The sequence below is a fragment of the Theropithecus gelada genome, chromosome 6, assembly GCF_003255815.1.
Source record: "Theropithecus gelada isolate Dixy chromosome 6, Tgel_1.0, whole genome shotgun sequence".
NCBI lineage: Eukaryota > Metazoa > Chordata > Mammalia > Primates > Cercopithecidae > Theropithecus > Theropithecus gelada.
Genome location: NC_037673.1, coordinates 176,072,693 through 176,095,087, shown reverse-complemented (window position 1 = coordinate 176,095,087; position 22,395 = coordinate 176,072,693). Strand labels below are relative to the sequence as shown.

General features: G+C 55.5%; 1 protein-coding gene across 3 annotated transcripts in view; it reads left to right on the top strand.

Annotated features, from left to right (window-relative positions):
* Positions 1–20,980, top strand: part of TBC1D9B (TBC1 domain family member 9B) — a 45,486-nt gene extending 24,506 nt beyond the window's left edge. The window contains exons 8-22 of one of the 3 annotated variants that reach the window (XM_025387466.1): positions 2,052–2,213; positions 2,645–2,795; positions 3,456–3,670; positions 6,239–6,356; positions 7,090–7,375; positions 9,014–9,143; positions 9,261–9,359; positions 10,304–10,372; positions 11,648–11,888; positions 12,311–12,376; positions 14,448–14,519; positions 14,799–14,849; positions 16,364–16,426; positions 16,907–17,013; positions 18,953–20,980. In XM_025387466.1, the coding sequence (XP_025243251.1) occupies positions 2,052–2,213; positions 2,645–2,795; positions 3,456–3,670; positions 6,239–6,356; positions 7,090–7,375; positions 9,014–9,143; positions 9,261–9,359; positions 10,304–10,372; positions 11,648–11,888; positions 12,311–12,376; positions 14,448–14,519; positions 14,799–14,849; positions 16,364–16,426; positions 16,907–17,013; positions 18,953–19,633 (2,511 nt within the window). In that variant the 3' untranslated portion in view covers positions 19,634–20,980. The remainder of the gene's footprint in view (positions 1–2,051; positions 2,214–2,644; positions 2,796–3,455; positions 3,671–6,238; positions 6,357–7,089; positions 7,376–9,013; positions 9,144–9,260; positions 9,360–10,303; positions 10,373–11,647; positions 11,889–12,310; positions 12,377–14,447; positions 14,520–14,798; positions 14,850–16,363; positions 16,427–16,906; positions 17,014–18,952) is intronic. The other 2 variants (XM_025387468.1, XM_025387467.1) reach the window with 2 other exon arrangements.
* The last annotated feature ends 1,415 nt before the right edge of the window (positions 20,981–22,395 follow it).

The window sequence follows — 22,395 nt, the reverse complement described above, 5'->3', positions numbered from 1 at the left end:
GTGGCCGGATCTCAGCTCACTGCAAGCTCCGCCTCCCGGGTTCACGCCATTCCCCGGCCTCAGCCTCCCGAGTAGCTGGGACTACAGGCGCCCGCCACCTCGCCCGGCTAGTTTTTTGTATTTCTTAGTAGAGACGGGGTTTCACCGTGTTAGCCAGGATGGTCTCGATCTCCTGACCTCGTGATCCGCCCGTCTCGGCCTCCCAAAGTGCTGGGATTACAGGCTTGAGCCACCGCGCCCGGCTGGGAATTGACATCTTAAAAAGAGAGGACTAAGGGAACTATATAATGGTATTAGCATAAAAGTATTACAGTATAAATATACACTTTTTGACGCGGGAAAAAACTTGGAGAAAGGAGACAGTGAGATAAAGCATCTCTTTCAAGAAGTTTTGTGTGAAGGTCAGCAGAAAGTAATGAGGTAACTTTTGGGAGGGCTGGAATTTTAACTGAAGTTTAACATACATACCCAGGAGTACACATACAGTATACAACTGGATGAATCTTAGCAGGGCGAGCATAACATGTGAACAACACCCAGCTGAAGTGGGGGTGGCCTTTAGGGGAATAACAGTGCAGTTCTGTGCTGGAGAGCGACTCCTGCAGAGAAGGCAGGGGATGGGGTCCAGGTGCAGGCAGGTGGGTGGGCAGGCGGGCAGTCACCTGTGGAGGGCTCAGATTGTTCCCGTGTGCTCAGTTTAACAGGAAGAAGTGTGGCTCAGTGGGATGCAAGGATGGCAGGTGGTTTTGGAGGTTTATGTGAGGTGGTTACCTCGGGGAAGCAGGGAGGACTGGACTAGGAATACATAGGATCCCAGGCAGCTCTGAGAGTCCACCTGAGGCCAGTGAGCCTGAATGTAAGGCGGGACCTGAGCCAAGCTTCTGCAGAAAGCAACCTGGTCCCCAAGCTTGGTGTCGCACTCGCCGCCTCACCGGGAGCACGCGTCTGCTGCGCAGCACACACCCGGCGGTCTGGCTCCTTCCCTGGCACTAAGATTTGTGATCCTCCAAGGCACCTCACAGCCTGCAAACCCATGTGTGTCCTAGTCAGTCCCTCTGGGGGAGCTCAGGCGGGAAGCAGGATCTCCAAGCAGGCAGTCGGTCTGCACTGGGGCTGTGCCCACTGGATTCAGGCAGCTCGTCGTAAACATTTGTTTAAGTGGACCCAAAAGCCATCTCTGTAACATCATGGGGGGCAGAGGGGTAGACTGTGGGTGTGAACCTAGCAGAGTTCTCTCTTTTTTTTTCTTTTTTCCTCTTGTATTAACTTTATTGAGGTAAAATTGATATGCAATACACTGTACATATTTAAGGAATACAATTTGGTACGTTTTAACATGTATACCCCCATGAAGCCATCACCACAGTCAAGATCAGGATTCTCTCAAAAAACACAGAATATGAAGTGTCTTAGGAGGGCGCCCAGCACATTGGCTGCTGCCCCATCCCTGGGTGCAGTGGGACCATGACCACGGGACCAGAGCCAGCGGGAGGGTGTGAGGGATAGAGAGCCCAGCCCAGGCTGGAGCCCACCATGGGGAGTCTACCACCTGCAGAGCCAAGAAGCTCAGGCAGTCAGCTGGCCCCGGTCGAGCTGGGCTCTCCCACACTGGACTTTGCTTTCTGCCAAGACAGCATCACTCTCAGGCCCGTGTGGCACTGTGATGGCAGCCGCAGGCCTGGCACGCTCCCTGGGTTACCCCAACACTCCTGTCACTCTCAGGCCCTAGGATAGGGCCTCTCCTGTTCTTTACACTGACCTCCCTCAGAAAAGGGCCCCACAGGGTGAGCCCAGAATTCACTCCCTGAGACTAACTCGCTGGTGAGGGTGGGTTTGGTTACTGAGGACTCGGTGTCCAGCAGCCAGAGAAGAGCTGAGGGCGGAGCTGCAGCCACAGCCTCCTGCCCAACCAGACAGGCTCTTCTCCATGCACCGCTCGCCCCCATGGCCCTTTCTGCACCGGACCCTGGTCCAGCTGTGGGTGGACAGCACGTCAGAGGCTGCCCGGCAGCACAGTTGTTAGGTGTCCCCTTCCCCGTTTTATTTTCTAGTCTTCTCCAGCTCCTCAGGAGGTGCCGGAGCAGCCTGCCAGCCCAGCCTCTCCGCTCAGCAGCCGACAGAGCTTCTGTGCGCAGGAGGTGCCAACCGCATCCCAGGGCCTGCTCAAGCTCTTCCAGAAAAACTCGCCCATGGAGGACCTTGGAGCCAAGGGGGTGAGCCCTGAGCGCCGGCACTCCAGCCTCCGTCCAGAGCGGAGCCCTCAGGAGGAAAGCTGGATCCAGTCCTGGGCCTGTGCCTTCCCTCAGGGCCCTAGGCTGACCACTGGGCAGTGCCCATCCAGGCTGCACCCTGGCAGCGTGGGACAGAGCAGGCACTCTCTCGGGGGCTCCACTTACCTGCTCAGTGGTGCTGTTTGCCACGGGCTCCAGGCCTCTGAAGGGAAGGGCCCTCCCGCTGAGGAGCTGGTCTCCTGAGCCTTGGGAGGTGTGGCTCAGCGCGGCCTGGTCTTTCCCGGGAATCGTGAGGAAGGCCACACCTGCAGGCCAGCACTGTCTGGAGTGTTCACGAGGCTTTCGGCATGGCCTAGGCCTCCGCACTTAGATGTGCTTCGGCCCCCAGGCTCCCTGATGCGCTTTTCCCTCAGGCCAAGGAGAAGATGAAAGAGGAATCATGGCACATCCACTTCTTCGAGTATGGGCGCGGCGTGTGCATGTACCGCACAGCCAAGACACGGGCACTGGTCTTGAAGGGCATCCCTGAGAGCCTCCGGGGAGAGCTATGGCTCCTCTTCTCCGGTGAGTGGGATGCAGCCACCCCCAACCTCAGCTCAGCCAGTCACAGCCCCCAAGCTCTCTCCATGTCTCAGCCAGTCACAGCCCCCAAGCTCTCTCCATGTCTCAGCCAGTCACAGCCCCCAAGCTCTCGCCATGTCTCAGCCAGTCACAGCCCCCAAGCTCTCGCCATGTGAGCTCGTCTGGTCCTGAGCCGGCCTGAACCGATGCAATCTCAGCTCACTGCAACCTCCGCCTCTTAAGCTGGCCAGGCAGGAGCTCCCAACTTTCACATAGCCGGGATCCGGGCTCTGGGCCATGGCCAGGGGCCCAACCAGGAGGAGCATCCCGAGGGACAGAGGCTGGGGGCCAGGCACTCTGCTGGCCGGGTGGTGCCCTCCCGCCCACAGTGGGAGGGAAACGGGTCCCCTAGAGGCCTCCTTTCCTTGGGACGGGCTCTGACAGCATTCACACCCGTGGTTTCTGGAGGAGGCAAGTCAGCCAGTTGCACTTTCGGGTAGAACAGCCTCCCCGGGAGCACAAGGGAAAGCTTGCCTCGCAGCTTGTGCTTGATCCCAAGTCCCACCTCTCCTCTGTGGGGCACCGGTATCTCCAACCTGCCCTGTTACTGCCCCCAAAGTACCAGAAGAAGGACAGACACAGCCGGCACCCGTGTCTCCCCAGGGGCCTGGAATGAGATGGTGACTCACCCCGGCTACTATGCTGAGCTGGTGGAGAAGTCCACTGGGAAGTATAGCCTGGCCACAGAGGAGATCGAGCGAGACCTGCACCGCTCCATGCCCGAGCACCCTGCCTTCCAGAACGAGCTCGGCATTGCTGCCCTCCGGCGGGTGCTGACCGCCTATGCCTTCCGAAACCCCACCATCGGCTACTGCCAGGTAAGGGGCCTGACAGGGGCCCAGAGACAGCATCTGCCACCAGAGGCTCACAGGAGCAGGTCCCTGTGGTCCCAGGCCTGTGTGGTGACCCTGCCTCATGTCCCAAGGAAGGAGCCCAGCTGCAGAAAAAGACGTAATTTAAAAACAGTATTACTTGCTCATCTCATCCCCATGCCAAATAGGAGTTGTCCTCTTGCTCCTTTTGTCTGAGTCCCAGCAGCATTCGATTGTTTTACGTGTTTGGTAAAATAAGTAAACAGAACATAAAATTTCCCATGTTCACCATTTTTAAGTGTACAGCTCAGTGCTTTAAGCACATTCACACTGTTGTGCACCCGTCACCGCCATCCATCCCCAGACCTCTTTTCATCTTGCAAAACCAAAGCTCTGTGCCCATTAAACATGCCCCAACCACCATAGCAACCACTGTTCTACTTTCCATTGCTATGAACTGGATGACTGTGTCCCATATATGTGAAATAATACAGTATTTGCCTTTCTGTGCCTGGCTTATTTCACTTAGCATGATATCCTCAAGGGTCATCCATGTCATATGAATGTGTCAGAATTTCCTTTCTTTCGGGCTAGGCGCGGTGGCTCACACCTATGATCCCAGCACTTTGGGAAGCCGAGGCGGGCAGATCACAAGGCCAGGAGATCAAGACCATCCTGGCTAACACGGTGAAACCCCGTCTCTACTAAAAATACAAAAAATTAGCCAGGCAAGGTGGCAGGTGCCTGTAGTCCCAGCTACTCGGGAGACTGAGACAGGAGAATGGTGTGAACCTGGGAGGAGGAGCTTGCAGGGAGCCGAGATCGCGCCACTGCACTCCAGCCTGGGCGACACAGCGAGACTCCATCTCAAAAAAAAAAAAGAATTTCTTTTCTTTCTAAGACTCAATCATATTACATAGACCACATTTTCTTTTCTTTTCTTTTTTTTTGAGATGGAATCTCACTCTTGTTGCCCAGGCTGGAGTGCAGTGGCGCAATCTCGGCTCACTGCAACCTCCACCTCCCAGGTTCAAGCGATTCTCCTGCCTCAGCCTCCCGAGTAGCTGGGATTACAGACACATGCCGCCTTGCCCAGCTAATGTTTTGCATTTTTAGTAGAGACGGGGTTTTGCCATGTTGGCCAAGCTGGTCTTGAACTCCTGACATCAGGTGATCCACCTGCCTTGGCCTCCCGAAGTGCTGGGATTATGGGCATGAGCCACTGTGCCTGGCCAATATTTCTATTTTTAATTTATTTAATTTTTTTTTTTAGAGACAGGGTGTTGCTATGTTGTCCAGGCTGGTCTCAAGCTCCTTGGACAAGGGAATCCTCCTGTCTCAGCCTCCCAAGTAGCTGGGACTACAGGCATATGCCACCATATCCAGCTTTTTTTTTTTTTTTTTAAGACATGGGGTCTCACTGTCTTGCCCAGACAGGCCTCAAACTCCTAGGCTCAAGTGATCCTTCTGCCTCAGCCTCTCAAAATGCTGAGATTAGAGACGTGAGCTACCAGCCACCATTCCTGGGCTTTTTTTTTGAGACAGGATCTCCTTCTGTTGCCCACAGTAGAGGTCAGTGGCACGATCATGGCTCACTGCAGCCTCCATCTACTGGGCTCTATCGATCTATCGATCTCTCACCTCAGCCTCCTGGGTAGCTGGGGCTGCAGGGGCACACCACCACGCCCAGCTCTGTTTTGTATTTTTTGTAGAGACGGGGTCTCACTGTGTGGCCCAGGCTGATCTTGAACTCCTGGACTCAAGTGATCCACCCTCGTCAGCCTCCTAAAGTGCTGGAATTAGAAGGCGTGAGCTACTGTGGCCTGGCCTATTTTTAATTTTTTGAGGAACTGCATACTTCTTCCCCAGCAGCTGCACCATTTTATATTCCCACCAGCAATTCACAAGGGTTTCGATTTCTCCACATCCTCATCAACACTTGCTATATTCTGTTATAGTGATGGGCATGAGGGTATTTAATTATGCTTTGGGTTAGCAGTTCTGGCAGCTTTTGGTTTTAACTCCAGGCATTTTCCTGGCTGAGTCAAATGGCATTCTGTTTGCCTTAAAGGTCTTGTTAGCAGCTAGGGCTATGTGTGGTCCTAGTTCTGTGCCCAGTGAGTGGCCTTGGTGTGGGGCTCTGGCCACGTGGCTCACCTCCACGTCAGCTCGGTCACGCGTCCCACCTCCGACACCCAACACCACTTTGCAGAAGTGTAATGTGTTGATGTCCACTTTCTCTGTGGTTTCCCAGTGCCTTCTGACCCAGTTTGAAGGAGTTGGCCGACTCTCTGTTCAATCAGTTTCCTACAAATTGCCTTTTGACATTTCCCGGAGTTGGGCAGGGGCAGTTTCTCATTACCAGATGCCCAGCACTCCTGAAGAGGCAAACTTGCTTGTAGGAGGCCATTAATCTTTACCATGAGAACCTGAAAAATAATAAAAATAACAACAACAAAAAGAAGGAGATCATGTGGGCCCTTTTAGGGAGGGGGCAGCTGGGAGGGGTAGGGAGAGACAGTTTCATTTGCTGGCCAGCAGTGCAAGCCTTCCCCGGCTGTCTCTGCCCGGCAGGCGATGAACATCGTGACCTCGGTGCTCCTGCTCTATGGCAGTGAGGAGGAGGCCTTCTGGCTCCTGGTGGCCCTGTGCGAGCGCATGCTGCCCGACTACTACAACACCAGGGTGGTGGGTGAGTGTCCCCAGGTGCCACCTTGCCTGAGTCTCCAGGTGCCTGCTGGTTCCATGAGGGCGGCAGCCCTTCCCAGGCCAAGCTCCAGGCTTCACGTGGTTCCCTAGGAGTTAGAGGGTAGTATTACACATTCGGTGATTTATAAAAGTCCTCTCAGAGCCTAAGTTCCTATGCATCTAACTTTCTGTCAGCTTTCCGATTATAGAAAATTTCAAACATCAAAACTAGAGAGTGTATGTCCCCCATGTAACCTGATGCTCAACTTTACTGAACTCACATCCAGTGAAATCTGTTACTAAATGGAAATGACTTGCAAGAGTATTTAATTAAGTTCATATTTAAGTGTGTTATCCTGTCCTTCCCCTGCCGTCTGGTGTTTGGAGTTACCGCTCTTAGAGCCCTTCAGAGCTGCATCTATTCGCAGTCATCAGAATGGGACACAGTCACTGAGGGTGCTGTTTACCTCTCATGCCTCAGGGAGAAATCAGTATTTCCCCCAAATAAAATTCAAGTGTAGTGGAAGAAATAGTTATTTCGCCCAGTGGTTTGGAAGCTGTAGAGAGAAGACTTGAAGGGTTTTTTCGTCCTTGTTTTCTCCCGGCACTCCAAGTCCCCTTCAGCCCTCACTGAAAAGCTGGCAATGCTGGAGTGGCCAGGGCTGGTAGGCTGCAGGCGAGGGCCCACCCAGGCCATGGGGTGGGCTCACCATCAGCCTCACTTATCCTGCCCGCAGGAGCCCTGGTGGACCAAGGCATCTTCGAAGAGCTCACAAGAGACTTCCTGCCGCAGCTCTCAGAGAAGATGCAGGACCTGGGGGTGATCTCCAGCATCTCGCTGTCCTGGTTCCTGACCCTCTTCCTCAGTGTCATGCCCTTCGAGAGCGCTGTGGTCATCGTCGACTGCTTTTTCTATGAGGGCATCAAGGTGATCCTGCAGGTGGCCCTGGCCGTCCTGGACGCCAACATGGAGCAGCTGCTGGGCTGCAGCGACGAGGGCGAGGCCATGACCATGCTGGGCAGGTGACATGCCGGGCTCCTTCTCCTGCTAGGGGCTCGCAGCAGAACCCCTCACCAGCCATGGGCACTGTCCAGTCAGCCTCCAGTGACTGTGTCTGCGAAGTGCCAGGCCGCAGCTGGACCCGGGGGTGCTCTGGGGTCAGGAGCCGGCTCCTTTCTAGTGGGAGATGAAGCAGCGCTCAGTGATAGGTGCCAGGAGGAATAAAGCAGGAGCTGTGGGCAGAGCACGCTGGCTGGAGGGCCGCCGCTCAGATTGGGGGGTGGGGATGCTTCTCCTAGGGGCAACCCAGAGCCAAGATCCAGTGACCACAATTCCAGTTGGTGGCACAGCTGGGCATTTCATGTCCACCAGGTGGTCCTGGTCATACCTCCCCAAGCTCAGCTGCAATGCAGACCCCACGCCCTGGAGGGAGCAGGCCTGCCCTGGGCCCACTGGAACAGCTGGATGAGCGGATGTCCTGCTAGTCACGCCAGAGGCCCAGGGTCATCCCAGCCCCTCCACGCGCTCCTTAGTCCCCACATCCCATGCCTTGCAGATTCTGTCTGGGATCCAGTCCCTTCCCCCCTTCCCTTCAGCCTGCTGCCTCAGCCCAGGCCCACCATGCCCTTTCCCTGGGGTTCCCCTCTCAGGTCTTTCACCTGCCTGCATCCCAGGACTCTGATCAGACCTGGCCCTCCCCCTCGCCTGGGTCCTCTGTCTAAAGGCACTGTCTGAGCCCCCAGCCTGGCCTTCACGCCCCGGCCCCTCCTGGCTACCCTCTGCCCTGCCCTGAGCTCTGTGCAATCCCACCCTCCTACATAGTGTATTTGTCTGACCTAGAATGCCCCCAGCCCCCGGGAACAGCCTGGGACTCTGCCACTTGCCTGTGGCCAGGCCAGGTGCTGCCTGGGACTGTCTAGATCCAGCAGAGTTGTCACCTCCCTACTGTGGGCCTAAGTAGCTTTTGGTTCACACTGATGTCAAGATACTCAGCCTGTGGCCGGAGTCTGGCTGGTTTTCCTGCCCCTTCCTACAAGTGGATGGGGCCTCCTCCAGAGCAGGGGATACTATCAGGGCCATGGGCATGGGGAATCAGCTACCTCCTCCCAGCTGAGGTCAGGCTCAGCCCAGAGAGCCAGGGAGGCCATGAACTCTGCCGGGGCTAGGGCAGCTGACCGAGGTCGAGCTCCATCCCCAGGGCTGTGTCCCTGGAGAAGCTGATTCCCTGAGCTGCAGCAGGCCTCCCCATACCTGACTTTCTCCTGCGACTCAACCTTTGATCCCTGAATCTTCTTGGCCAGGGCGAGAAGGTCCCACGTCCCCAGGGTCCCGCCAAAGGGAGGAAGCTTGTCCTTCCATCTGGTTAGGGCCTGGGGTTATAAAGCATTCCTGCCCAGGGGACCCCCCCACTAAGAAAACAGCCTGGTGTCCTCAGGGTTAGTGCTCAGGCCTTGTTGGGAGCAGTGCCCTGTAGAGAGCTCCCAAGCTTGCTGGGGGCCCTGCCGGGGCACACCTCTGCCCTGCTGCAGGGTGCCCAGTCCTCAGCACACTCCTTGTTAGGAGTCTGTGTAAACATTGGGTCCCTCCGCATCACCCAGCTGTGGGAAGGAGGCTCCCTCTGCCTGGGCGTGGTCTGGACTGTTGTCCTCCGCCTTTTGTAGATACCTGGATAATGTGGTCAATAAGCAGAGTGTCTCTCCTCCTATCCCACACCTCCATGCTTTGCTGACCAGCGGCGATGACCCCCCTGCAGAGGTGGACATCTTTGAGCTCCTGAAAGTGTCCTATGAGGTCAGCATCCAGTGGGGTCAGTTTGGCCAGGCCACTCCATCTGGCCTGTGGGTTTGGGTAGCTATGGGCAGGTGCCCTGCAGTTGGCTCGATCTCACCAAGTCACCTGTGCCTGTAGAAATTCAGCAGCCTGAGGGCCGAGGACATCGAGCAGATGCGGTTTAAACAGAGGCTGAAAGTGATCCAGTCCTTGGAGGACACAGCCAAGAGGAGTGTGGTATGGGTGCCAGCGGGGCTGGGCGGTGGCTGGGCCGGGGCTGGGCCGGGGGGCAGCGGAGCCCTCTCCACAGAGCAGGGTGGGTGCAGGGCTCCACCGCACCCACTGTCCTACACTGCTTTGGTATGTACATCATGGTAGGATTCATGGGACCAGATCCAGGGGTGTAGGTGGGAATGTGGGGAGAGGTCCCAGTCACTTTTCTCTGCTGGTGGGTGAGTCACCGGGAAGCTTCTCAGATGGCTGCCACCCTGACAGCCACATGCCCTCTGGGCCGAGCCCACCCAGCCTGGCTGTGCCATGTGTTCCCTGCCCCACTCCCAGGTGGCGGCAACATGCCACCACCCTCCACAGACCCCAAATGCCATGTCTCTGCCACAAGCTTCTGTCCTTGTCTCTGGAGGGGCCAGGCCCTCCCCGCCACCCTCTACTGCAAGACCTGTTTGTGGTCTCTGCCCCCAAAGGCAGGGACTTCTTCCATTGTTTCCACACTCCCAGCCCTCCTGCAGGCTTGTGGGACACGGTAAAGACATTGGGTCACAGCACCAGAGCCTGGCTGCTTCGGCCAATTAAAGCAAAGGAGCACTGGCTGGCAGGTTCGAGGGCTCCTTCTACGGAGCTGGCACCAGGGTCTCCGCAGGGATCTGGACGACGGGAGCCAAATGAGCATTCCTCACCCTTCAACCTCAACTGTATGTTGAGGAGAGAGGCTCCCCCAAGCCCATCCTGGGAAGGAGCCCAGGAGTGTGAGCTGACTGGTGGGTGGGGAGTCAGGGATGGCTGTGGGCCTCGCCCTCTCCTGAAGGGTCTGCCCTTGAGTGCTGGGCCACTGAGAGGCGGTTCACACCCTGCCTTCATCTGCTGAGGATACTCCCACGGGGTGCTGGACTTCTGTGGCAGGAGCTTGTGATCCAGCCATACACCCTGTTTCTCCTTCCTTCTAGGTCCGAGCTATACCTGTGGACATTGGTTTCTCAATTGAAGAGCTGGAGGACCTTTACATGGTGTTTAAGGTGACAGCCCAGAGCCAGGGCAGGACCCCTTCCTAGCTTCCTAGCTTCCTGCCAGAAAAGAAATAAATCCAAGAGTATCCTCTTAGAAATAGAGGATAGAGGCCGGGCGCGGTGGCTCAAGCCTGTAATCCCAGCACTTTGGGAGGCCGAGACGGGCGGATCACAAGGTCAGGAGATCGAGACCATCCTGGCTAACATGGTGAAACCCCGTCTCTACTAAAAAAAATACAAAAAACTAGCTGGGCGAGGTGGCGGGCGCCTGTAGTCCCAGCTACTCGGGAGGCTGAGGCAGGAGAATGGCGTGAACCCGGGAGGCGGAGCTTGCAGTGAGCTGAGATCCGGCCACTGCACTCCAGCCTGGGTGACAGAGCAAGACTCCGTCTCAAAAAAAAAAAAAAAAGAAGTAGAGGATAGAAATAGAAATAGGGAATAGAATAGAAATAGAGAAATAGATCTAAGTGCATCCTCAGATGCAGTTGCCATGAACCTCATGTGGTAGAATCGAATCCTTCTTGGAGTTTAGGCAGGACCTCTTAAATGGCAAAAAATCCATTCAAGTCATCTTTCACAGAAGAGGGAATGCGTTGCCCCTGTAACTGAAAAGTCTATCAATGCAAACTTCAGACATGGCTGGATCCAGGTGCTCAAATGTGTCAGGCTCCCCCACCTCTGATGTCCTCTGCACTGCTTTTCCTGCAGTGCCAGGACTGTCGTCACAGCTCCAGGGCCATACTCTCTTCTCAGTAACTCCAGTGCGAAGATAATTTTTCTTGCTCTTGTGCTTTTAGCAAGAGACCCAGCCTTGATAGTTGGAATGACTGCCTTTCTGTTCTTGTTACCAGTTCACATCCACCTCTCCAGCTGCCTCAGGTTCTGTGCTCAAGGTGGCCACTGGACTGTGGCCCTGGTGTCACAACGGTTGAGCCAGCTCTGCCTGCCTCCTAGAGAGGTCACAGGAGCGAGAGCAAGCCTCAGGCCTCCTGTTTCCCTGGAGCCCTGCCAGGATGGCTCAGCCCTTCTCTGGGGCCAGCAGACCAGCTCTGCCCTCTGCAGGCTGCCAAGGACTCTGTCAGCCAACCCCCTCCCCATCTGTTAACAAGGGACTGATGATACCCTGAGAGCTTTCAGGAGGTGCTGCGGTGTCTGGCCAGTGCTCACCAACCCAGGGCTCCGCAGGCTTGGATGGAGGGGGAGGGTGGACACATCACCAGCCTAGGGGTCCCCTCCACCCACAGGCTTAGCAGCTGGGCCATCTCACCAGACTGTGTCCCACAGGCCAAGCACCTGGCGAGCCAGTACTGGGGGAGCAGCCACACAGTGGCCGGCCGTCGGGACCCCAGCCTGCCCTACCTGGAGCAGTACCGGATTGATGCCAGCCAGTTCCGGGAACTCTTTGCCAGCCTGACACCCTGGGCCTGCGGCTCCCACATGCCTGTGCTGGCAGGTCGCATGTTCAGGCTCCTGGACAAAAACAAGGACTCGCTGATCAACTTCAAGGAGTTCGTGACGGGGATGAGTGAGTGCCTGCAGGGCCTACCAGGGGCCGACCCTCCCTTACCCTTTCCCAGGAAGCCTTCCAAATGCCAGCATCTCCTGTCTGTCCCCACCGCAGCCAGTAGGGGGCTGCTTGTGCCCCTGGCTCTAGATACGGGAAGAACAGTTTACCCACAGGAGCCGAGAGGGGGTCCAGCAGGAGCCTTGCCCGCTCCCCTCCCACATGCAGTCTGGGGCTGCTAGAAGCTGGTCTGCCAGCCCCAGGGAAGGGCTGAGCCTTCCCAGCAGGGCACCAGGGAGACAGGAGGCCTGGGACTCACCCCGTGACCTCTCCAGGAGGGAGCTGGGCAGTGCAGGCTGTGAAGAGGGTCCCACTCGTACCCCGTGGAAGGGGCTCTGCAGCCATCTTGCCAGCCCCAGCCCCTTCCCTGGCCTTCTCCACAGGCGGGATGTACCACGGGGACCTGACAGAGAAGCTCAAGGTGCTCTACAAGCTACACCTTCCCCCAGGTGAGAGCCTCCTGCCCACTCCCCAGCCAGGATCTCCCACTTGTCCGGAAGTTCAGCTGCAGAGGACAGGCCTCTGTGGGACTGTGGGGCCTTAAGGGGGCACAGCAGCTCCACAGGCTGGAGTTTCACATTGGAGGAGAGGGAACGGGAGCTTGAGCACCTGACAGAGGTCTAAGAGCAGGGCCTTGGCCTGGGAAAGGACATGGAGGAGAATCCCATGGGTGACCGGGCACCACTGGGAACAGAACTCCCACTGAGGAGGCAGCTGGACCCAAAACCCACAAGGAGGGCCATGAGTGGAGCTTCAGGGCTGGAACTGAAACTGCTGCATTAATTTGTCAAGTTTCTTAAGGGTTTATTCCCAGAGGTTCAGCTGGAGAATCCTCACATGGCCATGAGGAGGGGCCACTTCTCTCTGGCCTCTCAGCGGTGCTGGAGCCTAGTAGGGCTGCATTGGCGACAGGCTGTCTAGGGGCTCAGCAGGGGTGGCTGCATGGACAGTGCTCCAAGGAGTGGTCATCTCCATCATCATAGAAAGAAAGAAAGGCGAGGCAGGTGGAAATCCTGGGCCAGGCGCTCTGCTCTGGCTGGACCTGCCCCCAGGTCCCTGCTGTCGCTTGCCATCTGAGGTCAGCAGCTGCCCTCAGAACCGACCCTGGGGATTTTTAGAGTACTGGGGCTGGGCTTCACCTGAGAAGATTCTCTCCTGATTGCCTGTGATGGGGCCCAGACCTGTGATTTTTAAAGCTGACAGGCCATTGCTCTGTGCCTCCGGAGCCGAAAGGCTCTTGACACAGCTGTTCTCGTTTGTGGCTGGCTCACCAAAGAGGCTCTGGTGGGACAGACCCCACTGGGCCTAGGTCCCAGGGTTGAGAGCATGCAGGGCTACCCTGAGACTCCTGAGCCCCCTCAGCCTGCCCTGCCCTGTCCTGTCCAGACACAGAGAACACTTGGGCTCTGGTGGGCTGCGGCCCATGCCCTGCCACAATCACCCAGGACCATGTGATCTGCAACCCTGGGTACTGCTTGGTGACTTCCAGCAAAGACTGCACTGAATGAGGCAGGCCAGCACACACGGCGCAGCACGACCTCTGAGCTACCCAAAGAGAGAGCAGCAAGTTGCCTGTGCATGGCCGGTCTCTGTGTGCCCATAGAAGCATGAAACGCCCCCAAAGGGTCCACTGGCCAGATGGTCATTGGGACAGGAGGGCAGCTGCCATTCACTGGACTCCTAATTGTGTTGATTGGATTTTTACCTGGGATATGTATTTCCTTTTCAAATACAATGTAAAAGTCAGGAAAGCAGAGACCTGGGCGCGGTGGCTCACGCCTGTCATCCCAGCACTTTGGGAGGCCAAGGCAGGCAGATCATGAGGTCAGGAGATCGAGACCATCCTGACTAACACAGTGAAACCCTGTCTCTACTAAAAATACAAAAAAATAGCCGGGCGTGGTGGTGGGCACCTGTAGTCCCAGCTACTCTGGAGGCTGAGGCAGGAGAATGGCGTGAACCCAGGAGGTGGAGCTTGCAGTGAGCTGAGATGGTGCCACTGCACTCCAGCCTGGGCCACAGAGCAAGACTCTGTCTCAAAAAAAAAAAAAAGTCACAAAAGCAGCTGGGCACGGTAGGAGGCCCAGACAGGTGGATCACTTGAGGTCAGGAGTTGGAGACCAGCCTGGCCAACATGATGAAACCTGTCTCTACTAAAAGTACAAAAATTAGCTGGGCATGGTGGTACGCACTTGTAGTCCCAGCTACTTGGGAGGTTGAGACAGGAGAATCACTTGAACCCAGGACGCGGAGGTTGCAGTAAGCCAAGATCATGTGACTGCAGTGCAACCTGAGCGATAAAGTAAGATTTCTTTTCAAAAAAAAAAAAAAAAAAGGAAAGTAACAAATAACCAATCATCACCATCAAAACTATTACTGGGCACTGTAATGGGCAGGTGGTGGGGCTGGCCAGGCTTGTGGGCAGGGAAAGCAAGCCTCTGCCCAGGGCTGGAGGGAACTAACTTTGAGGGGGTCTCCTTATTTCCTCCTGCCCTCACTCTGCCTTCTCTCCGGGCACAGCTCTGAGCCCAGAGGAAGCCGAGTCAGCCCTGGAGGCAGCCCATTATTTCACAGAGGACAGCTCCTCAGAAGGTGAGTGGCCACTGGACCTGACATGCCCAGCCAGCACCCTGCAGCCACCGCAGCCTTCCTGCGGGGCTCGGGCAGTGGCCAGCAGTCCCACCTGGGCTCAGGGAGCAGGCTGCATGGGGTTCTCCCCAGGGGACCATGGGCTGGGCCCTGCCATGCTGGCGGGGGCTGGGGCCGCCCCCTGTGGATGTCCTCACTCCTGTTTCTCTTGTGTCTCTGTCTTCCTGGACCTTGGCTCCTGCCCCCTCTGCCCCTCTGCCTCTCCTCTGCTGTCCCTTCCAGCATCTCCTCTGGCCTCAGATCTGGATCTTTTCCTGCCCTGGGAGGCTCAAGGTCAGTCCCTGGAAGGCAGGGGCGCCCCCTGTACCTCCTGACACTCTCCTGCACTATCAGGAACCTGGAAGCTCTTTGTCCCAGGGACCCCTCTGGGACTTCATCCTGTGGGGGATAAGTCCTGAGAAGGACCCAGAGCGAAGCCACTCTGCACCGCCTCCATGTCTGCTGTGGGTGGGGAGTAAATAAGGCCCCCACACTAGGCACCAAGCAGGCCCAGGGCATGACCTCTGCAGCCACATGTTAGAGATATTCTGTCTTCATGTGAGTAGAAAAATATAAAATGCTATCGGAGCGTGTGAAAGACAGCGTGGCTGAGTGGAGGCTAGAAAGAAAAGTGGATGCTTTCCTAGGAAAAATCTTCATGCTCGACATCACTTTTTTTGTTAAGGAAAAACACGCATGTTGAGTGCCTGTTAGAAGTCATCCCTGTGCTATGTTTAAAGCCTGTTGGGACCATCTGATCCCAGGTGATGGGAGCATTCTAGGCCCTGGGCTTGGGCAGTCGAGCTGGTGACATGCAGCACACTTGCAAAACTGACCATAATGCCACCTGGTGATTTCATGTGGGGGATAATGCACACCAAGGAACTGACTCAGAAAACCAAAAATAGTGTGTACCAAGATGCCCATGGCAGTCCTGGTGACAGTGGCAGAGGCTGACTTGAGCTTGAGGACCTTGATTTCAAGGACAGAAACTACAGAAGCAGGTACACCTTCTGTTGTACGTGGAACCAGCAGGCCACTCGGCTTGTCCCACATGCTTCTGGGAGCGGCATGGTGGTGCAGAGCCCTGGCCTCAGACCGCACATGGCCCCCAGGAAGCAGGGCTTCCATTCCAGGGTGAGATGTCTGAGCCCAGGGAGGTGTGCCCTTCACTGCCACCACACAGCCAGCAAGAGCAGCTCAGAACTGGGTGCTGCCGACGTGCCTGAGGTGCCCCCACCAGCCACACTGCCTCTGGGGAACAGCTCCAGGAGAGCTGGTCGGCTGCTTCCCTCCTCAGGTGCATGTTCCCACACAGGGAGTATAGTGTGCGCCAACTCCAGCAAGTGTAGTCCTCCCCGAAACGCTGCACTGAGCACAGGAGCTGTGCACAGACAACCCCTCTAACAGGCACAGCAGGCACTGGTGGAAGGCGTCACTAGGATTCCCCTGAGTTCTAGCAGGAACTATAGAATTCATTAGTCCTCAGACTGGTCTGTAGCCCGCATCATTGTTCACTTCAAAACCAGCATGTTGAGACTTGTATTCATTTGGAAAAGAGGAAGTGAGCGTTTGGCGGCTTTTGTTTTAACCCGACCAAGTGCGGGAATGCTCAGGCCCTTGCTGTGGTGCCTTAGGGCGGGGCGGGGCGGGCCAGGCAGGAGGCGTGGCATGGGGGACCTGCCCCCAGGGCCTGGCCTGGGGCGGGCTGTACAGAAACACAGACTACATCTCTCAAGGACCCCAGGAGCTTGCAGCCCCAACAGCAGAATGTTCTCCATGTTCTGTTTATTTTTGCGTTTGTCCAGAAGCACTACCACAGGAAGAGCAAGAAGGAAGTGGCGGTGAGGATGTCCAGGAAAAGAGAGGAGGTACAGGCCATTCTGTGCTGCTGTTCTTAGAGACCCCAGCGTGGAGGCACTCTTGCTGGCTGGTCTTTTCCCCAGTCACTGCCAGGGAGCCCCCTACCCTGGGAGATGGCGGATGCGTCCCCTGATCAGGGAGCAGGCCTCGGGGTGCACAGGAGGCTCTGCGCTCTCCACCAGCCCCGCGGGCACCCAGCCAGCCCCACCCTCTTGCCAGCTTCTCTCCAGCTGCCCTGGGACTCCTCATCCGAGGAAAGACAGTGTGGACCACTGTCACCAGCTTCCGTCCAACCACTTCAGCAATTTAGGGGAAACCTGTGGCTATTGTGGGTTGTTTTCCCCTGACCGCCTTCCCAAATGCCAGGGTGTTTTGTAACAGGCTCCGGTAGCTCCATGCGGAAGACACCCACCCTCCTCTCCCTGCCGTCAGCCCCCAGCCCCCTCTCTCACATGACGAAGATGACTCTCTTTCCTCCTAACCCGCAGAGGAGAAGGGGACCAGCTCTCCGGACTATCGGCACTACCTTCGAATGTGGGCCAAGGAGAAAGAGGCTCAGAAGGAGACGATTAAGGATCTTCCCAAGATGAACCAGGTAGGCTCCATCAGAGCCCACAATAGACGTTTCTGGAGAGTTCTGACCAAGACTGGGCCCTCATACCACAGCACCCACAAGGCAGCATCTCCTGGTGGGTGGGAAGGCTCCTCCCTGCCTCTGGAGCCCGTCAGTCCTGGTTGCCAGTCAGTGGTGGTTCCAGAAAGACAGGAGGCCAGTTGTTCCAGCGCCTTGTACGCGGCATGTTTCCGTGGTGGCCGCTGTCCAGATTGAGGGAGCGTCCGTGAACCAGGAGCCAGAGGCTCGTAGGCTGCCTCTGACAAGAATGCGCTCCACGCCCTGCACCCTCCCAGCGCTGCCCAGGGCTCTGCACACGCAGGCTCACATGCACCCTCCACACCCACTCTTCATTCACTGGCCTCGCAGGTCAGGAGCGTGGTGTCTTGCCAAGGGTCTCACAGCCAGAAAATGGGAGACCCCAGCTTCAAACTGCAAGTGTTGAGCCAAAGGCAAGTCCGGAGCACCAGCCTGACCATGGCCCTTGGGCCAAACCCACAGCCTAGCTGTGCCTAGTAGGAGACCCTGCAGTCTGACCAGTCCCCCGGCAGGCCTGGACAGTGGGCACCACGTGTGATGAGGATTCTTCCCATTCTTTTTTTTTTTTTTTTTTTTTTGAGACAGAGTCTCGCTCTGTAGCCCAGGCTGGAGTGCAGTGGCCGGATCTCAGCTCACTGCAAGCTCCGCCTCCCGGGTTCATGCCATTCTCCGGCCTCAGCCTCCCGAGTAGCTGGGACTACAGGCGCCCGCCATCTCGCCCGGCTATTTTTTGTATTTCTTAGTAGAGACGGGGTTTCACTGTGTTCGCCAGGATGGTCTCGATCTCCTGACCTTGTGATCCGCCCATCTCGGCCTCCCAAAGTGCTGGGATTACAGGCTTGAGCCACCGCACCCGGCCTTGGATTCTTCCCATTCTTGAGCCAGGGGACCTAGATGTGTGGCTTAAGGACCTAGCACCCACCCTCGTCAGGACCCCCCTCCCCAGCTGACCCAGGCTGTACTTTCCTCACCATCACCTTCTAAAGAGCTTCATTTGGCCGGGCGCGGTGGCTCAAGCCTGTAATCCCAGCACTTTGGGAGGCCGAGACGGGCGGATCACGAGGTCAGGAGATGGAGATCATCCTGGCTAACACGGTGAAACCCCGTCTCTACTAAAAAAATACAAAAAAACTAGCCAGGTGAGGTGGCGGGCGTCTGTAGTCCCAGCTACTCAGGAGGCTGAGGCAGGAGAATGGCGTGAACCCAGGAGGCAGAACTTGCAGTGAGCCGAGGTCCAGCCACTGCACTCCAGCCTGGGCGACAGAGCGAGACTCTGTCTCAAGAAAAAATAAAAAATAGGCCGGGCGCGGTGGCTCACGCCTGTAATCCCAGCTCTCAGGGAGGCAGAGGCGGGAGGATAGCTTGAGCCCAGGAGTTCGAGACCTGCCTGGGTAATATAGTGAGACCCCGTTCTCCACAAAAAGGAAAAAAAAAAAAAAAAGAAGAAAGAAAAAAAATAAAGAGCTTCATTCAAGGGCTGAGTTGAGGTTGCTTCTGATTAAAGCCAAAGGTGATTCTAAAACACAACGGAGAAGTCCTTGTACTGACTGGATTTAGAGTCGTGGTAGAAATCCATCTCCCTGTGCCAACAGAACAGACCTAGAAACAGGGAGGCTCCAGGTCAGACCGGCACGCTCTACGTGCCGAGAAAGGCAGCTAGAGGGGAAAGCCTTTTGAAGAGCTGTGTGGCCTTGGTCGAGCCACTCTCCCTCTCTGAGCCTGTGTCCTGATCTATGAGATGGACTGATGAGGCTCGTGGAGATGATTAACAAGACAGCAGCCAACATCCTTAGGCTGTCCCTTGTCATCAGTTTGGCTAATATGGACCCCGTCTGACTGGTCTTTTACCATCTCCCTGTTCTTCTGTTTTTCTCCTTAAAAGGAGCAGTTCATTGAGCTGTGCAAGACGCTTTACAACATGTTCAGTGAAGACCCCATGGAGCAGGACCTGTACCACGCCATCGCCACCGTGGCCAGCCTCCTGCTCCGCATCGGAGAGGTGGGGAAGAAGTTCTCGGCCCGCACAGGCAGGAAGCCCAGGGACTGTGCCACTGAGGAGGACGAGCCACCAGCACCCGGACCCCATCAGGACGCAGCCAGGGAGCTTCAGCCCCCAGCTGCAGGAGACCCCCAAGCCAAAGCCGGCGGAGACACACACCTCGGGAAAGCCCCACAGGAGAGCCAGGTGGTGGTGGAGGGGGGCAGCGGCGAGGGACAGGGCTCACCCTCCCAGCCGCTGCCTGACGACGAAGCCAAAGACGACACGTCCATGTCCTCATACTCGGTGGTCAGCACGGGCTCCCTGCAGTGTGAAGACCTCACAGACGACACGGTGCTGGTGGGAGGGGAGGCCTGCAGCCCCACAGCCCGCATCGGGGGCACTGTTGACACCGACTGGTGCATCTCCTTCGAGCAGATCCTGGCCTCCATTCTGACGGAGTCCGTGCTGGTGAACTTCTTTGAGAAGAGAGTGGACATTGGACTCAAGATCAAGGACCAGAAGAAAGTGGAGAGACAGTTCAGCACCGCCAGTGACCATGAGCAGCCCGGAGCTTCCAGCTGAGGCCTGCAGCAGTGAGGCCTGGCCCGAGGTGTCACTGGTGGAACTGGCCTCATCTCCTGCCTTTCCTCCCTTATCAGTTTCTCTTGAAAGGTGTGCCCCTCCTGCTCTCCCAGGAGCAGTGAGTTGTGAATGGAAAGAAGGCTGGTGCAGACCCAGCTGCCTTAGACAGATTCCCTGGGCCTGCATCTCCTGGCGCCGGCTGCTTCTGGGCCCAGGAAGAGGCTGTGGCTCCCACCTTCCTTACACCCGCTGGGAGCACGCCTTGCACCAGCTGCACACGCTTAGTGTTAGAGGCTCTCAGATCTGCCCTTGCTTGCCTCATACCTCCGTGCCCGCACTGTGGCCAGGCCAGCTGAGTCCCTCCATCCGTGGATGCTCTCCTGCAGCTGTGCGGTGCAGGGGTCATTCCTGCCGCTTGGCACCAGGTCGGGGGCATGTGCTTGTTGGGCAGCAAAGTGATGGAACCCTCAGGTGCCCTCCGGGAGCCTGAACCTCCTGACTGAGGAACATGGACAGACCACGTTTACCGCACAGAGTGGTCGCTGCGCTTAGGCGTGGCTGTACACACGTTCTCAGCTCATCATCCTTTCCAGTAACTTTAAAAGCACATCCCTCAGGTCCTGATATATTTCCCTGGATTCATTTCACTTGGCTAGAGATTACACTGTGCTCAATGCCTTAATAAATCCCTGAAAGAAAGAAAACCCACACTGTGTGCAATGCCTTGCTGTGGCCCCCCACCACTGCTTAGGCCTCCCAACTTCTCCCCAGGCCAAGTACAGGGCCCTGGCTGCGTTCTGGAAGTTCAAGACACCTAGTCCTCTGCAGGGGGTGGAAGAGTGCAAGGCCTGCCAGGTCAGATGGAGAAGCAGAACCTGTTGGTGCAGGCAGGGCAGGTCCTGACCAACCTGCATCAGGGGATGCCCTGAGCTCCACAGGTCTGTGGGCAGGGGTCATGGGTCCTGGTGAAGGAAGTGCATCCTCAGGCCTGGGCTGTAGCAAGCTGTCTGCCCTTGGGTTCAAGAACCAGACTGTGGAGCCACAGGTGACCAGAGGGGGCCCCGGGGCTGAGCCACAAGGATACCCTCACTTTGCAGGAGGAGCTGAAACTGACCGGTGTCCAGTGTTTGCCCCCACATGGGGCTACTCTTGCTTCTACTAAAAGATATAGCAGTTACCCTCTTATCCACGGGGGATACAGTCCCAGACCCCCAGTGGATGCCTAAAACCACAGATAACAAACCTTATATATACTGTTTTTTCCTATACATACATACCTGTGACTAAGTTTATGAATTAGGCACCTTAAGAGATTAACAATAATAAAATGTAACGGTTATACTGTAATGAAAGTTGTAAATGTGGTCTGTCTCACAATATCTTCTTGTACTGTGTACTCATCTCTTCCAGGTGGCTGTTGACTCAGGGTAACTAAAGCTGCAGAAGGTGAAACTCAAGAGGTACTATTGTATATCTCTGTGGCTGCTGGTTTTGTTTTAATTAAGTAGCTTTGCTTTTTTTTTTTTTTTTTTAAAAGACCGACTCTTGCTCTCTTGCCCAGCCTGGAGTGGAGTGGCACGATCTGGGCTCACTGCAATCTCTGCCTCCTGGGTTCAAGCAATTCTTTGGCCTCAGCCTCCCAAGCAGCTGGGACTACAAGCATGCGCCACCAAGCCCAGCTAATTTTTGCATTTTTACTAGAGACAGGGTTTCACCATATTGGCCAGGCTGGTCTCAAACTCCTGACCACCCACCTCGGCCTCCCAAAGTGCTGGGATTACAGCCGTGAGCCACCGTGCCCAGCCTGCTTATTTGTTTGTTTTAGAGACAGACTGGAGTGCTGTGGCATGACCGTAGCTCACTGCAGCCTCAAACTCTTGGCCTGAAGTGATCCTCCTGCCGCAGCCTCCCTAGTAGCTGGGACTACAGGCATGAATCACCATGCCTGGCTTTAATTTCCTTTCTAGTATTTACACAAACTACCATAAAATAATTTCAAATTATTTATACCAAAAAGACTGTTCTTGGCCATAATTAAGATATAATAACCCCACACATTTGGCAATTTTAAGTCTTACATTGATTGTATTCAATCAGATTTGAATAACTTGGAATTTGGATAAATGCCTTTTTTTTTTTCATTTTTTGTCTTTACAGAGGTAAGATAAAAATGTTTTTAATATGTGGAAGTACAAGCTTGTGAATACACCAAAGAAATTAAACCAAAGGATAGAAAAGAGGAATCTGGCCTAGTCACATGATACAATGTACAAAAATGTACAATAGTGCTTTCATCCATAAATCATTCAACCTGGGAAGATAACTCAAAATGTTTAACAACCAGAACAGTAACAATAAATAATATATAGATAATACAAATAAAAAATTTGAATTTTATAAGTAAACATGAATATTTAAAAACTGCTTACCAAGTAATACAAGTTCTATCAAACCACTCATCAAATCATTCTAATTGCAAGAAAAAGACTATACACATGAATTCTTTTTTTTTTTTTTTTTTTGAGACGGAGCCTTGCTCTGTCGCCCAGGCTGGAATGCAGTGGCTGGATCGCAGCTCGCTGCAAGCTCCGCCTCCCAGGTTCACGCTATTCTCCTGCCTCAGCCTCCCGAGTAGCTGGGACCACAGGCGCCCGTCACCTCGACCGGCTAGTTTTTTTGTATTTTTTTGGAGAGACGGGGTTTCACCGTGTTAGCCAGGATGGTCTCGATCTCCTGACCTCGTGATCCGCCCGTCTTGGCCT